Source organism: Xiphophorus hellerii, chromosome 2 (assembly GCF_003331165.1).
Source record: "Xiphophorus hellerii strain 12219 chromosome 2, Xiphophorus_hellerii-4.1, whole genome shotgun sequence".
Classification (NCBI taxonomy): Eukaryota; Metazoa; Chordata; class Actinopteri; order Cyprinodontiformes; family Poeciliidae; genus Xiphophorus; species Xiphophorus hellerii.
In genome coordinates, this window is record NC_045673.1 from 8,612,368 (window position 1) to 8,629,279 (window position 16,912).

At 38.3% G+C, this 16,912-nt stretch overlaps 1 protein-coding gene across 5 annotated transcripts in view; it reads left to right on the forward strand.

Annotated features, from left to right (window-relative positions):
- Window positions 1-16,912, forward strand: part of megf11 (multiple EGF-like-domains 11) — a 104,691-nt gene that overhangs the window by 66,044 nt on the left and 21,735 nt on the right. For all 5 annotated transcript variants that reach the window (XM_032548775.1, XM_032548747.1, XM_032548754.1 and 2 more), the window contains 6 exons: window positions 4,066-4,312; window positions 4,408-4,528; window positions 5,051-5,187; window positions 6,475-6,687; window positions 7,988-8,162; window positions 15,028-15,148. In XM_032548775.1, the coding sequence (XP_032404666.1) occupies window positions 4,066-4,312; window positions 4,408-4,528; window positions 5,051-5,187; window positions 6,475-6,687; window positions 7,988-8,162; window positions 15,028-15,148 (1,014 nt within the window). The remainder of the gene's footprint in view (window positions 1-4,065; window positions 4,313-4,407; window positions 4,529-5,050; window positions 5,188-6,474; window positions 6,688-7,987; window positions 8,163-15,027; window positions 15,149-16,912) is intronic.

Below are 16,912 nucleotides of genomic sequence, written 5' to 3' on the forward strand. Positions count from 1 at the left end.
GACATTTTAAAAAGACACTGGTTGATAGCAGCTCACTGCGGCTGTGTAGTGTCCATCTCTAAGTAACCATGACAACAGCGTCAGTTTGTGGGGTCCTATTTAGGTCCCGCAACTGACAATTTAGCTGAGCCTAATATTTCCCGTGTTTTGTTTTGGTCATTATTATTACACTTATTGTTGAGATGTGTGTGATAGGTGTGTCTATCAGACATTATAGCGATACGGAGTAAATCGCGTCCCGTATTGGACAACAACTGCCTGTCATTTTAGGCTAGCTTATGCTAACCTAAATATCAACAACTCTATTGTTGATACACTGACATTACTTACCTACTGTCTTTCAACCACTTTGAAAAGCTTTTCTTTGTCTCTCCAACATCTTTATCCTTCCCCCTCTTCCGTTTTCTGTTTTGTGCCCCAGAGTGTTTTCTGCGCCCCATCTTTAACTCCCTGTTGTCGAGGCATTACTACAAATTTAAAAGAAAAAAAACACGCCTCAGCGCGTTCTCAAAGGGATGCTGCCCAAGCTACCTGTATGGGAGGGGAGAGCGGCTGGCAGGGAGGGGGGCACCTAATCAGTGCTATTCCTTTGTTATTGATCATTTCAAACACAAACAGCTGTTAAGTACATAAAATGCTGACTAGAAAAAACTATTCCCCACATCATTTTTGCGCCCCCTCTAGTGCAGCGCCCCTATGCGTTGCATACAGTGCATAGCCACCTTTTGCGCCACTGCCTGTCAGCTTTGACTAGTTTGCATTTGGACCACACATGAGACAGTACTTAATGAGATTGTCAATCTTACAATACTATTTTCTAACCTGAACCTGTTTTAAACTTCTCAACAACCTTATCCTTGACCTGTCTGTTTTCAAGAAGATGTTTGTAAGAAGTACACTGTTTAAGTGACTTTTGAACTGTATTTCATTCAGGGGTAGTTAAATATAAACTGAAACCACTTGTTCCAAATCGTTATTTATTAAGCGTTTCAAAATACATGTGTTATTTCACTTCTCCTTCACAATTACTTCTAACTTTTGTTGATCTATAATTTATTTAGTCTCTTTTGAAATAAAGAGACAAAATATAGAGAATCTACTTTTGCAAGACACTGTATATGTAACAGTACAAAATGCCCCTCACTGTTATTGTGATTCAGATTTGGGTTGAAAACATTAGTTATGATGCCTCTAGTTATGTGGCCTGCCTATTTTTCTGATGTGCTTAGGGAACACTGATGAGTGCTTATAGACCGCTAAACAGAGTTGCAGCTAAGCTGCTCATCCATTACCACAACTGCCCGAACACACCTCAGATCTAATGTGCCAGGGTCGTTTGCGTGGCAGCAGCTCAGCCTTCAGGGAGCTCATTCATGGCAAAATGCAGCCCAGAAGCAGATTAGATCAAAATTAGTGTGAGCCTTGTAATGCGGCCTCTAGTCTGTCCAGCCGGCTGAAGTAATACTGCACTTGCCCGGTGTTTAGAGACCCCCTTCGGAGCAGACCTGTCCGCATCAGGGAAGAGTTGATCATCATCCTGCTGTGTACCTGGAAAAAACAGGCTTCAGTGCCTTCCATGAAAGAGGGTTCATTAGGCTCCTACTCTGACTGATCACAGCTTTGGCAAAGCGAGCATACGAGGAAGGGGTGAGAAGTGTCTTTACATTTACAACTGAGGCTGCAATGATGTGGAAATCGATGATTGAGCATTTGCCTCTCTCTCTGTTGTGCTGGTTAGGATCTCAAGCTGGGCTTCTATGTGAAGCAATACAGCGCTGGTAATGCAGCTACTGATGGAGAGACATAAAGTCAGAACAATCACGTAAATCATAGAGCTTCTCAAAAGAGCAATTACCCTGGTGGGAGTGAGAACTGTCCTCAAACCCATCTCAGAGCTGATTGTTCATCACTAAGGAGGCCGTTGCTCATTTAACCTTGAAAATTAGCAGTTTGCTTGCAGTTATAGATTTTATTGAGTTTTTGTAAACAGACCAATTCCTGGTGGAATGAGTTTGTTTTACATCATTCCCTCATGTACTATTAGGCAATGTCAGTGAGCTCTAGATAACGCCTTATTATAGCTTAATCGTTTTACAGGCAGATGGACAATTTTTGCTGTTTACTGGTGCTTACACTTCCAAACACTTTACATAGTTGTCATGGACCATATACTCGACTGTGGCCTCATCTAGGTGTTAATTCTGGCTCAACCTTTCCACGCTGTCAGTCAGTAAGCAGGGATGCACTGGTCACAATATTGTTGCTGATTTCTATTTTTTGAAACTCTTTGAGAGGAATGGGTCTTCCATCCATTGTCTTGTCCTTGCATGGTCGCAGGGGGATAGTGCCAATATCCAATAGTCATTGGGTGAGAGGCGGGGTACACCCTGGACCCTGGAAAATAGTATTGTAAAATTGACACATTTTGTCCAATTCCAATCACTCTGCAGGAACTATAATTCTGTAGGAGGCTTGTTGTAATAAGACAAAAATATAGCATTGAACATATGCTAGTAATTATTTATTTATATTGGGAGCAGATGTGAAGGTATGCAGTGTGTGTCTGAAAACAGTCTCTGTAAAATAGGGTTTTCTGACTATTTTAAGCAGAGACAAATGATTAGGAAACTTGCATTTTAAATTGTCAAGCATCTTATATCAGCAGTTAGCATGGCTAGGAAAACTGCCACATTTGTGTGTATTCTCTAAAGAATATGGAACATTTCCCAACTTCTAAGATTTCTAAGAGGACCACCGTTTCTACTAGACACATGTAATAGGGTCTACCTTGGATTTTTTCTGCCAAACCTTTTGCTCTCTTTCACTCCCTTACAGTCAGGATGAACTGCAAAGTTGTCATGGAAGTAATGTTTTTTAATAAAGTTCTTTCATAGCTCTGCTTATTTTGATTTTATTAGTAAATATTTAACTAACTTAAACTCACATTACATCCAGACCAAAGAGTGTCTTTGTTACAGTGATCTAGTGTTTGTATATGATGAGTTGACGATTCGCAAACCGGTTTGGTTTCAATCAACAGTCCAATTCTGTGTGTGTTTCAGTCAATATTTACTGCATTTAAAATTTCTTTGTCTGTTTTATACCTTACCTTGAAGTCACTTTTCTTTTTACAATACAGTCAGCACACACAGGATTTGGCAAGTTGTCTCTGGACATTTTTGTGATAATTTAGCAGACATAACAACAAAATAAATCCAGATTGCTTGTATATCATTTTGATTATAAGAGAGTTAACCTATGACTTTTTCCTCCTGAATAGAACTTGATTTTTTTAAGCATACTAGCTGACAGTTTCTTAATTGAAGTTAATTAATAACCGCTTTATTGTTCTTTTGGCAACTTACTGACTGAATGGTCAGAGAGAAGCGTTTCAAACTGTTGCTTCTCTGGTTGTCTTTGCTCTTTCTGCCACTCTTAAAGAAAATAACAAAAAAACAATGAACTACAATAGAAACTTCAGTGTAGTGTTATAGTTTTAAGGATTGGAGTTTGAGACTTCAATTAATTGCTTATAAAGCAAAGCAAAAGGTAGTCTGGTCAAGTTTAGATGAGGTGAAACACAGAGGTCTAAAATATAAATTAAAGTCCTCAATAAGCTGAACTGAGTGTCTGCTGACTTCATGCCCACAGACGCTCAGTTACTCAGCATGTGCCTTGAAATTGGTGTGGCTCCAAAAATCCAAATTTGCCACTTAAAAAATACACGGATAAAATTTTAGCTTCAATTCAAGCATATAATTCCTTGACAAATATCACAGATCTTATGCTTTTATATAAAAGCCAGGCTTTTCACACTTGTATTTATTAGAATATAATTACAGAAATTGAACTTGAAATAAAAACTCTGGTTGAGTAGATTCATTTCTTGACATTTATTATTTATAATGAGCTATTTAATGTTTTAAGGAGAATATTAATGAGTAATTTAATTACTTTTCTTTTTTTTAAATGACCACTGTGATTTCAAGAACAAATAGAATAACTTTTTTAAAAATTATTTTGATGTTCTGACCTTTTTAATCCTTTTTATTTTTGTGCCCGCAGGCTGTGAGAGTGACTTCTGGGGACCTCACTGCAGTAATCGTTGCCAGTGCCGAAATGAGGCTAAGTGTAACCCTATAACAGGAGCTTGTGTGTGCACGGATGGGTACCAGGGGTGGCGTTGCGAGGACCTGTGTGAGAATGGTTACTATGGCAAGGGGTGTCTGCTGCCCTGCCAGTGTCTCAATGGTGCCACGTGTGACCATGAAACAGGAGAGTGCATTTGTGCATCAGGATACACAGGAGCTTTGTGAGTACCAAAAACACACTTGCTATTTTGCTGCTTTCTGAGACAAAATATTGGCGTACATTACGGGACTTGATGCCTGACATGTGTGGTGGCAGCTGTGGGGAGCGGTGCCCCTCCGGCAGCCATGGACCGCAGTGTGAGCAGCGTTGCCCCTGTCAAAATGGAGGAACATGTCACCACATTACGGGAGACTGTTCCTGCCCTGCTGGTTGGACGGTAGGTCACAAAAAGAGCAAAATGTAACAAAAGAGGAATGCCTCAGAGAAGAAAATGATTGAATGTCATTGGGCTTATGTTTAAGACTACCTTTGTGTTTCTTCATAAAAGAAAAAAGAAAACATTTTTCTTTGCATTTTTTAAGTTATGTTGGATGATAATCTTTTACACAACCCTTCATAAATATGTTTCTTCTTTTATTGTAGGAAATTACATTTTTCCAGTGTAGAAAAAAAAAACCATAATAAAAAAGAATTGAACTACAGCCTTAGTAAAGCCTAAAGTAAATGTTGCAAATGTTGTTGTAATTTGTGTTTTTATTATTGTTTTTATGGCCATGTAATACCTCTTTGCCAGATCATGCTATATTTAAATTTGATATGTACCATGGGTGCCAAACAGTGTCAGTGAGATTGTATTTGTATTTGACAGTAGTTGCATACATATCTGCAGACTTTGACCGTTTAGGCTCAGACATTAACATTTGTGTTCAGAGTATTTATATAGTCTTGTCCTTTAAAGGGTTCGGTGTGTGCTCAGCCCTGCCCTCTGGGCAAATACGGCATCAACTGCAGCAAAGACTGTTCCTGTCGCAATGGCGGCCTGTGCGACCATGTCACTGGAAAGTGCCAGTGTACAGCTGGATTCAGTGGACGCAGGTAAACAGCTGATGCCTAAACACATAATTCGTTTGTCGTTCTGGGAATTACTCAGCGCAAACCTTCTCACTTATACTTTAAACCGTAGGTCAGACAATGACATGGTTTATTAATATTTTGATCTGACGCAAAACGATGAGTTTAAACAGACACTCATTGACCTATTCCCATTGTTAATTTCCAAATGAGGCATAAATCCGGCTTCTGTTTTAAAAGATAAAGGTAACGCTATAAAATCTCTCTCTCAGGAGAAATGAGCATTTATTAACATCCATTACTCCATCTGAAGGTGTACTGGAAGCTTTTAATAGGGGTGTTTATGCCTAATTAATCTTGTACTGCATCCTGGCCAGAAAGGTTTCATGTCTGGAGGCCTCATACAAATTCACTCCTCCCAGCCTGTCCATTGATCTCACCATGGGCTATATGCTGTTTGGGTTCTGCTCATTAATTATAAGTAATGGACTTATATTAAGCCCTCATCAACATACACGGATCTTTTTAGTTTCCCATGCCTGCTGGAGAGGCCCAGGGCAGCCCGCGTTTATTAGTTTGAGTAAAGCAATTGTCTCTTTGATGGAAACACCTCCTTTACAAGACCTTTCTTTTACTTTATTATTTTACAAAATTGCCCTCATTCATTTTGTCAGTGGCAGGTGAATGAACCTGCCAGGAATAATCTGAGATTGCGTTAAACCCCCCAGCCTCTTCTGTCAAGTATAATATTTCAGTTGTCCCCTGATATTACTAAAACTGAGGAAATTCAAACATGAAGCATGGCTTGAACATTTTCTTATGTAATTGAACTATTTGCAACAGCTTTGAGACCAATAACCTACTAATACTGTAAAGAGAAGTGAAAAGAGGACAAAAATCAATTTTCTGTTCTGGTTCAGTTCTTCATGTTGGAAAAACTCTCAAATAATTTTAATTTTCCTGCATGACGATGACTGCCAAGTCTCATCGAGCCCCTGCAGAGACACAGAGGTGTTCGCAGCAGGCTCTACTTTTAGGGATTTTGTGAAAAGTACTTGAAGAAAATTGACCATGCTAGTCTAGATCTTTTAAAGCACATAGCCATATTTTGAATGTTGAAATGTTAATAATATATGTGGTTATTAAAGCTAGAGTTTTACTTAAACATGAAATAGCCACTGAAGTGTTTAATTTTACATTTTTTTTGCTTGGCACTGGGTTAAATTATTTATTTTGTAGGTTACTATTGATAATTTTTTATCCTCTCCCTGTGCAGCATTTCAGTGTCATTTCTGTGTAACTTTCCTTCAGATGTCAAGAAGACTGTCCTGTGGGCACCTATGGTCCACAGTGCAACCAAAGGTGTGAGTGTCAGAACGGTGCGAAGTGTCACCACATCAATGGAGCTTGTCTGTGTGAAACAGGCTTTAAAGGCCCTAATTGTCAAGAGAGATTCTGTCCTTCGGGCCTTTACGGCCTCATCTGTGACAAGTACTGCCCTTGTAACACCACCAACACTGTGAGGTAAGTGATGACCTCGGTGCATCACTCTTGGCACTGGCTGATAACCGGTGTCAATGTATGCCAAGGTTATACACAGGGGTCCTTTCTGGGGCCACTCAGAAATACAATCAGAAAGAACAATACATAAAAAAATATTGGTGACACCCAGTAATCCTCTGTTCAAGATCTACAGATTGAGTTCAACGACTTCTTTGCTTGAATCACATAACATCATAAATGGAAAGTAACTTCCTTTAACTGCATGGTGAAAAAAAAATCTGATAATTTCTTTAGTTCACATCATTACCTTATGCTCATTTCACCCTGCATGTTAAGCCTCATGCTTAGGAAGTTATTTTAGATTCAGATCTTCATTAAAAGAAAGAGATCAGTCAGACTTTAAAACATTCCTCACTAACTAAAAATCATCACAAACTAAAATTCTTCAGGCTTTCATTACCTCACAGTTAGATTACATCAATTCTTTATACCTGGTGCTTCCTCTGTCTCAGTTATCACGCCTGCAGCTTGTTCACAGTGCTCCTCCATGATTTGCCTACCGGTACAGAAGAACAGGACCACATCACCCTAGCCTCTTTGCGTTCATTTTAGGACGCTTCTTATTGTATTTAACATCTTAAATAAGCAAGTCCCATTATTACCGAACCTGTTAATTACCATCTGCACCCCAGAGCTCCCAGATCAACAAACGAATGAATTTATAAATTTCCCTTGATCCCATCACAAGCATAAGGGAGATAGAGCCAGTTTCTGCTCTATGTCCGTAGAACTGTATCCTACCCAACATGTGCTCATTACGTCCTGGCATTTCCTTTTTTTTTTTTATCTTGCTTCATTTTTTCATTTTCTTGATGCAAATTTGGCTACTTTTACTGAAGGCTTTTAATGAAGGCAACACATATTGTCTTTCGAAAAATTTCAAGTGAAAAAGGACCTCGGTGACTTAACTTCGTCTCGACTTTCCTTAAAGCCAGTGGTCATTCCGAAGTCTGTAGACATCGCAGCCATGTCATCCAGTTAGCTTTTAATCGCGACCTTTGCTTCATTCATAATTCCTCAGCAACATTCATAGTTAATGTAGTGCTAATGCTCTGATTCCAGCAGGAACTGGGCATCAGCCATAGAAGTCATTACTGAATGAAGGAGAAAAGGGACACTTCATTTATCTGAAACAAGCACATAGTCTACTGTTGCTGCAGGCATCATACTTTGATCCTGCTTAAATATGAAGAGCTGATCGCTTTGGTGCTTACTCTTCTTACCTTTATCTCCTATTCCTCTCGTTTGGATTTATTTGTAGCTGCCACCCACTATCTGGTGAATGCACATGCTCACCCGGGTGGACAGGGCTTTACTGCAATGAGACCTGCCCTCCTGGATTCTACGGAGAAGGATGCTTTCTGCCTTGCAGCTGCACCAATGGAGCTGACTGTCATCCTGTCACAGGGATCTGTACCTGTGCTCCTGGCTTCATGGTGAGCTTTCTGTTTCCAAAGCACTGCTTATTATTAACAGATTACTGTTTATTTTCTACTGATTTGACATTTCCTCTTATGTTACTTTCACTTTGACCCTCAGCTGGTTTCTTCAAGACAGTTGTCATTTTGAGTCAACATGGCAATATGAGTCAAACAAGAAACTTAGGTCAAATTTTCCAAATATAAAATAGATGCTTAATAATATAAGGAAGGGAAAAAAAAGCAATATAATAAGTTTGGTTTTATTAATTTCATATTTACACTTAAAGTTATCAAAAGCTCTTCTGGTTTTCTGGAGTTTATTCAGATTATTTTGGTAGTTTGACTGTTTTCAGTTTAATTTTAACACACTGTCAAAACCATTTTTTCTTTTAAGTGAAGTTAACTGAGTGCAATTGCTTTTTTATTCTGACAATGTGTTTAGATTCTGATGTATATATATTTAATACTCATTAAATGCTTTTTATTTATGAGCATCACAGTTAAAGAGATGGACATAATTCTGTTCAATACACTTTCTGTACTTGAACAACTATAATCTGACTCAAAAACAGGTGCCAATTGTCCCTTTTGCCTGGACTTCACTGCTTTAATTTTGCATCTTCAGAATTTATTGAAATCTGTATTTCTGCACAGTCCAGAAATTGCTGCCAAAACTGGAAGAGATTGCACAGGTTTGTAAATTCCCTTCCAAATTTGTTCCTTGAGCTGAGTTAAAAAAAAAAAAAATAGTACCCAAGGTAACACAATTTGATTCACAAAAAAATATTTAACAACCAAATTGGTTATTCCTAACAAAGTACTTGCTTAAAACTTAAAATAACATAAAAATAGTAGCAAATCAACTACACTATAACTTTTTTTTTTCAAAAATCCGGAAGAATGCTTGATCAAAACCTCTTTAAAACATTTTTAAAATGGTTGCTAGCCAGGAAACAGGATCTCCCGTTGCATGCCCTAAAGTGTTATCCTTGTACTTTGTAAGTTTTAGTTCTGAAAGTTGTAAGTTTAATTTATGTTGCATGTTATTTGTGGCTACTGTGAAAAAAAGTAATTGAGGCAGAAATATTTTGGAAATGGTCCCAGTTTTTCTTTAGGAGCTTTTTATATACAGACTGTTAAAATCAAGGTGAAAGTATTTTTTGTGTTATTATAGATACGCCTTGTTGCACCGCTGGACATGGGTCCACTATAATTCAGTCTCAATTGCGACCCTGTGTGAGTAGCTATGTAATTTTACAAATAGGACTGAATTTATGAAGGGTCAAAGAAACAAGAACAGAGCAAGCTTCGATCTATGTTTTTGTGCCTTGAAAGGAAAAGTTAATCTTTGGTCAGTTTTGTTTTTAGTCCTTTTTTCCTGCATCCATATTGTCCCCTTTTTACAACTGTCAAATTAGTTGAGTAACTCCAATCAGTTTCGCCATTGTATTTTGTGTTTTGCAATCTGAAGTTACGGAGCAACAGAGACCAGGAGAGTACACGTCTGCCAATGTTACATTTCAGTGGAAATTGCCTGTGTCTTACAGCGAGCCTCTGTGGTGAATTGAGCTACCGAGCGGGGCTCCAGACTGTGTCTTAATTTGCTCCACCTGTTCACTGTGGCGGCTGCAGGGAAGGGCTGCCAGATCCATTAAACAGACCTAGAGGGCAGAAGCTGGATAGAAAAGGAGGCAGTCAGATGGGAACAGACGCAGCTCATATGGAGAATTTGTGTGTTTATGTGCGGGGAGAGGGGAGGTGAATGTTCATTGTGTTTTTTGGTACTTTTAACAAAGCTGCTGCTCTGCAAACCATTGAAACATATTGTTGTGCATTTATTGGTCTGTAGCTGCTTCCCGTTTGCGTCATATTCATGGTACATGTTTATTATGAGGTGGACCTGTTAAAACGTGGCTGATGATGGTGTTGAGGCTATGATTGCCAGACAAGTCACTTCCTCTGGGGATCGCTTATAAGACTAAGCCTCCCCTCTGCATTTTTTTTGTTCTGGAGTCCCATCGGGGGACAAACCAAGCAAAGTGTTGGAACAGACTGAGCACCGGCACGCTTGATTTAGTCCTGGTAATTGGACATGCTCTTTTTGGCTCAGACAAAGTGATTACATGTTACCTATTCAGGCACTGTCCCTTACAATCTACAGTGCGGGCACAGTGTAACACTGCAGTTTCTACGTGCCCTGTCCTCACTTGAAACAGGAAAGCTTTAGGAATCTATTCAGGTTTTCCTTTGTAAATGAGGAAACTAAATCCCATTCCCAACTTTCATCGTGGCTCCCTCTCTTTTGTGCTGCAATAAATTTACTCTGGATTCACACGTCCAGCAGGTAGATGCTCCGCTAAGGAGTGAAACTGATTGGTAATTAGTGGTGCCATTTGCATCAGGTCTCGGTGGATAAAAGCCTAATCAATGTTGTGTCAGGTAAAGGCTTTCTGAAAAAGAAGTATTCCAATTACATTAAAATACTAATAGGTACAAATTTACTGCTGTGGCTAAGGGCAATCTAGGTGTGTTTCTACTGCAGGAACCTTTTCCAGAGGCCAGGATAGTTTTCCGGTGACATTATTTTACCCTTTTTATTTCCACTGCAGGAACCATGGCCAAATCGGATTATCAGCAGTAGAAATCAACCTCAAAACATGGCTCTGGTAGGGAGGTAGTCCTTTTTGAATGTACCCTGAACCAAAGCTGGAGTTTTGTCATGCTGTGGGCTAAACATCTCTCTGAATTTCGGTATGCCCATAATTTTGTTTCAGTCATCTCTACAGTTCACATTTTCTGTCAACTTTAAATTATAAAACAAGAGTAAATAATATTTTTGTTTGCATAAAAACAATTTAAACCCAGCAATTCAAATTAAATGTGATTTTACCGAGTACATTTCAAATACATTTATGAAATCAGTGGAAATATTGATTTTACTAAATAAACAAATAAAGTCTAGGCTTCTGCTTCCAGCCTCTGTGGAGGCATAAACACTCTAGTCAGAGGAATTTTTAGGGACTTAAACTGATAATGCAAGATAGCTTTGCCGCATTTATTTTCTGAAGTACAAATTAAAACAGTCACTACTCTGCAGAATTGTTTATCATCAACCGATTTTAAGTTTAAGAAGCGGTGTTCTGTAAGTGGTCTGTTATCCTTCCCCTGTGTTTTATTTCAAAAGCTCTACTCATTAAAATGTGTTGATGTCATAAAATTCCTTTAAGGTAGATGTGATTTTAATTCTATTTTAAATTGCACCTGCTGTGAAATAACTATACTACGGCTAAAACTAAGCTGCAAGCCTCAACAGAGCTTTTTCTTCTTCTCTCATTTCACATAAAGACAAATCTCTGCATTGAGAAAGAAAAAAAAAACTTTTAATAGCTACAAGCTTTACTGTAAAGCTGACATCATGTTGTTTCCTAATCAAATCTATCAAGTCCTGTCACATCTTTGATGTGTATGTGTTGCTTTTGATGCATTCCCAGACTAAATAGTGTGTATTTAAGGGTTGGTTCAAAAGTTGATATTCTAGATATTTAACTGCGTCAGGACGGATACGTTATATTTGCTATAATTTTTGTCTGGCTGTGGATATTTCCAAACTTAAAGATCAGCTGACCATCTAGAATACAATTTTTCTCCTCATTTGGTGCACTCAAGGTGACAACAAAGTCACAATGTTGGTCATGCCGTCAGTATAACTTTTACTTTGAAGCACCCAAAATCTGAAGGAGAGGTCAGTGCATTTGCATGGTCCAGTGTTAGAATAAGCTATATTATCACTGGATCTTTACTAGGATGTTTGATGTATGTATTTACATGACATACTGTACATGCTGCGTAATCTCTGCAAAAGAAATGTTCAAAAAGTCATTGGCAGCCTTGCTAGGCTTTAGATCAAATTATGTGTGCTAGTGTTAAAAGCTGCGCAAATTTCTACATTACAAAAATCAAGGTTGACCAGTAATATTGTGACAAGTGTGTAAGGTGTGGAGTGACCACATAAGTTATAAAGTGTCATCACTTGGGTCTTTGAACATAGTTTATAGTGTTATCACTGATAATCATTGCTTTTTCTGGCAACCTGACCTATTTCTCTTTCTCTTGCACAGAGTCAGGAGTCAAAATCTGTACAATGAGAGTCTACACAATCTCTCTTGTGTAAACTTTGGAGTGACAGCACTTGACTTGAAAACCATAAAAGAGATTAATGCCTCCGTTATTAATGCTGTTCTGGAATATTTTTGGGTTTTTTTCCATCACATTCTGAATTCTTCAGTTGCAGTGGGAGACCTGTCTCCCCAGATCATTTGATCTATAGTAGCAACACTACAGCAGTAGGACATAATTAGCATAAACAGCACAATTTCGAACTCCACAGTGTAAACAGACTCAACTTTGGTCCAGGATCTCATAAAAAGGTTTCTAGAGGAAAAAAGCCTTTTCTGGTCAAATAGTTGACATTCACCTACGAGTTTTTTCTAAAGGCTCTAGTTACTAACTTTAAGCTATGTTATATAAGGTTTTGCTGCTCTCATGCCAAAGACTGACAGGCCTGTGTGTTAATTCAAATTCAGACCCCTATCCCTCCCCTCTTTGAACAAATGTGAATCAGACGACTAATGAGAGTAGTGTCTTTCCACTCTGGAGAACAGGCCAAGTGGTCTGGTTACTGCACCATGAGGGGGAAACCAAATGGAATCCATGTGGCCATTTGTGGCTGGGTATCATTTTATCCATGAGTCCAGTCACCAATAAATTGCCTTTTCTCTGAGGAAGGGCTAAAGCCTAAAACCTCCGACCCATCCCCCCACACCCGCTATCTAACTTCCCCCCCCTGCCAGCCGCTCAAACTTCTTCACGCTTAACAACTGCAACGGAACTGCTATTGTTAGCAGTCTCGAAGCTGTCACTTTCAGCAGAACAAAGGTTATTGCAACCGATTGATAAAAATTTCATTCACAGACAGACGCTTTTATGTGGTGTACGAGGGAGCAACTTTATAAGATGTGTGTTCTGCCCCTGGCGTCCACTGGCACATCTCCTCCTGCCTCCTGTTTAAGCTGAGTTCAAAATGATAATGAGAGCAGTGAGCAGCCAGCAGTCCCCCAGCACTCTGGTGAGCAAAGCAAGATCCACTCAGGACTCCTCTGGGCCTCTAATTGGAACTCTAAATCATTGTGTCACCTGTCACTCAATGCATGGTTTTGAAAGGGAGACTGTGGGAGCCCGTACAGTGGCTGTGATCTCCAGCTGAGGGAGGGACGAGACTAGTTGAGGTGGTAAAGCAGAAAAAAAACTCTAATGAAGCTTGCAGAGGACATAGAATGAGTACTTTATGTCCTTTACCAAATAATTTATCTAATGCAAGAAGAAGAAACTTAAGGATATTAGTGCTGATCCTTTATTGGTGTTCTCATTAATAGAAGTGTGTCAAGTGTGCCAGCAGTGTGTCACAGATAAGTATAAGATTATGTTCTTCCCCTAGTGGAATCTAGCTGTTTGGCTTTTAGTCCATTGTTTCCTATTTTCACTGTGGGCCAAAATCTCTTGCATTGACATTCTCACCACTCGTAGCCCCCACGGTGTTCCTAATGAAGATGTAGACAGTTTTGCTTTCTCCTTTCCACTTCAGGTCATCATTGCAAGTTTTACAATGTACACTTTGGACACAGGCGATACTAGGCAAATAAAAAAACAAACGAGAAAAAAAAATCTAATAAGTTTTTCATAATTACTTGGGGTCATTTTTTTTCCTTTGACTTTTCATGAACAATTATGAATTAGTCTAATTTTTGCTTTGTGCTTATTTAGTTACTCTTTTTCCAAGTCAAGCATTTCAAGTTCGATACCTCAAAATAAAATTCCACATATAGAGACACAGGTATGGAATGTCTTGTTGGAGCATGTCAAAAAAACTAAAGATTGGCATCCAGAAAGTTATTGTTGCATGCACAAATTATGTTAATTCTATATCTTTCATGATTTAGTAATAAAATAAATTAGAAGATAAATGGATCCTCCAACCAGACCTTTTATCCAACATCAGGGTCTAACCATACATATGCACTTCTGGAAGAATGGTCAAAACTTCCCTTAAGCACACTTGTAAAACTAGTACAATCTTTTTCCAGTAGAGAAGAAGCTGTTATAGCTGCATGGGATGCCACTTTCTGTTTATATCTTACTGTATTTCAACACCAAAACTTATATTTGCTTTATTGCAACATACAACAGCTGTTTATATCCTGGTGATCTCTTGATTTGGTGTGGGTCAGCATGTGGGGTATTCAACATTTCTTTGCAGAGTATATGTCAGGAGATACACTATATCCTCCACTGGTCAAGGCACAAGACAAAGACGGCAACTTATGTAACAGGAAGTGTACTGAGAACAGAACTAGTTGTACTAATGAAGTGAAGAGGGGAAGATTGAAGATTTAATCATTGCTTGCCTGCTGAGGGATGGATGAGAAGTGTGGATTCCCAGGCCTTTGGAGTCTTGCCAGGCTCACAGTTGAAAAGTGATGAGACTTGTATAAAGAGAGATGTGGGGGAAAATTGAGAGATGGGGTGATGTAGGAAAGCAAAAAGCATGGCTGGGGGAAGGTGCTGTCAGAATATATAGAGTGGGTAATTGGAAGCTTAAAAATGATTGCTTGCAAGTGATCAAGTGTGGTCTTTCCCTTTTACCTTTACTTTAAATTTACAGTTGGCTTGCTCATTTGCTTTGCACATAATACAGTATGATCAGCCTGGGTAAACAGTTAACCCAGGTAACCCTGTTTGTCCTGCTGTCTCTAACTGTTTATAATAGTTTATTTATTTATTTGTTTTGCCTGACTTGCCTGAATTAGCATTATTTCCTCCACAGGGTGAGGACTGTGCCACTGTATGTCCACCTGGTCTATTTGGGCCAAGCTGCATGTCCACCTGCTCCTGCCACAACCAAGCATCTTGCTCTCCAGTCGACGGCTCCTGCATCTGCAGAGAAGGTAGAGAACAATAAACTTTTGATTGATGATGTTAACAAGCCTTGTTTTGATGTAAAAGATGCTTCGCTGACTTTAAAACTTCATCTCAGGTTTACTAGTCAAATTAATAAACATTCACACACACAAAGCATTTTATGTGCAAAGACTGAATCCTAGTGCAATTAGTTGTTTTCTTGAAAGAAAATCTCGTACATTTGCCATTCCCACACTCATATTTTAATAAATAAGTTTTAACTCCTGTTTTTGAATGATGCAATACTTAAGCCTGAGGTGTCTAATACTAATTCTCAGCTCCCCCAACTGTATTCTACGTATTTTTCCTACTCCCACACATATTATTCAGTAAAATGGGTCAGCACATCAGCTCTTCATCAAGCTGTAGCCCATTCATGTCAGCCAGGTGTGTTTAAGTGTAGAAATGTAAGACATGAAGAACTGGAGGGGAAAGTGCTGCTGTAAGTTACATTTTCCTAGAGACAAAATCATAAATTGTAAAAAAAGGCCTGACTTATTTAGCTGAATGGTCTTGAAGACATAAAATATTTTAGAATTGTCAACAGCCTAAGTATACAACTTCTAGGATTTTTAGGTTGAGATTCCATTAATGACATCACTTCATAATTTAATGTATATATAGTGGCAATGGAAAGGGATCACACCACTTCCACTTTTTCACATTTAGCTTCATAACATAGCACAATATACTCTCTGCTTCACAGATAGATTATAAAGTAACTACTTAATAAGTGAGTGGAGACAGACGATAAATGGCTGTGTCAACAAAGGTGTTCTCAGTGTTATAATTGATAATTGAATACTCAATCAATCTGTGGACCATACTTAAAACTAATGAGGATTTAATAATTAAGTTAAGAAAACATGTCAGGACAAATACTCCACTAACATATCAAAAATATTGTTGCACTGCTATTTTTATTTATTTCTTTTATTTTACTGGTCAAAAGACCATCCTCTTTGTCAGCACGTCTTATAAAAGGGCACATTTCATCATCTTTTGGTGCTAGAAAACGTACAAATCTTGACAGTACTCACATTAATAATTGACAAAAAGCGTCTTCACTGTTTTATTGAAGCAGATTGATAAATTTATAACACACTTTTTGACACAACAATGGACTTTATAGATATTCCTTTCTAAAACAGAATCTCCACTAGCATATTGTGGATTGATGATGTATCAAATGGAACAGTAGAGCATGACAGCCTATATTGTTGTAGCCGATGACAACAACCAAGCTGTTTTGTCAACAAGAATATGCCAAATCAATGAGTCACACTGACAGCTAGCATGAAGGGCCATGTCAGAAACAAGGTCTTGTTTCTATAAATCATCCTGCTGTCCTGTCATTATAAAAGTCTTTAGTTTATATTATATTTTAGTAAATTTATAAGCTAATGTTTTATCTGCTATATTCATGAAATGTTACTTATATTTAAATGGTATTTTACAAATGTAGCTACTGTATGTTCAATGCATTTATCCATTTTAGACAATGTTTTGTATTTATTTAGCCTTTATTTAACCAGAAAGTTGCCACTGAGCTAAAAATCTATTTTTGAAGGCAGACCTGAAATTAAAGTTAAAACTTAATCATTGGAGTATTGGAGTGTGACCGCACTGCACAATCATAGCACACAACAGGGAGACCTCATTTCTGCAATCTGTTACTTTTAGTGTCTCCATTTTTAAATATCATTCATTTATATTAATAATTGAAAACAAAACAAAACAAAAACTCACAT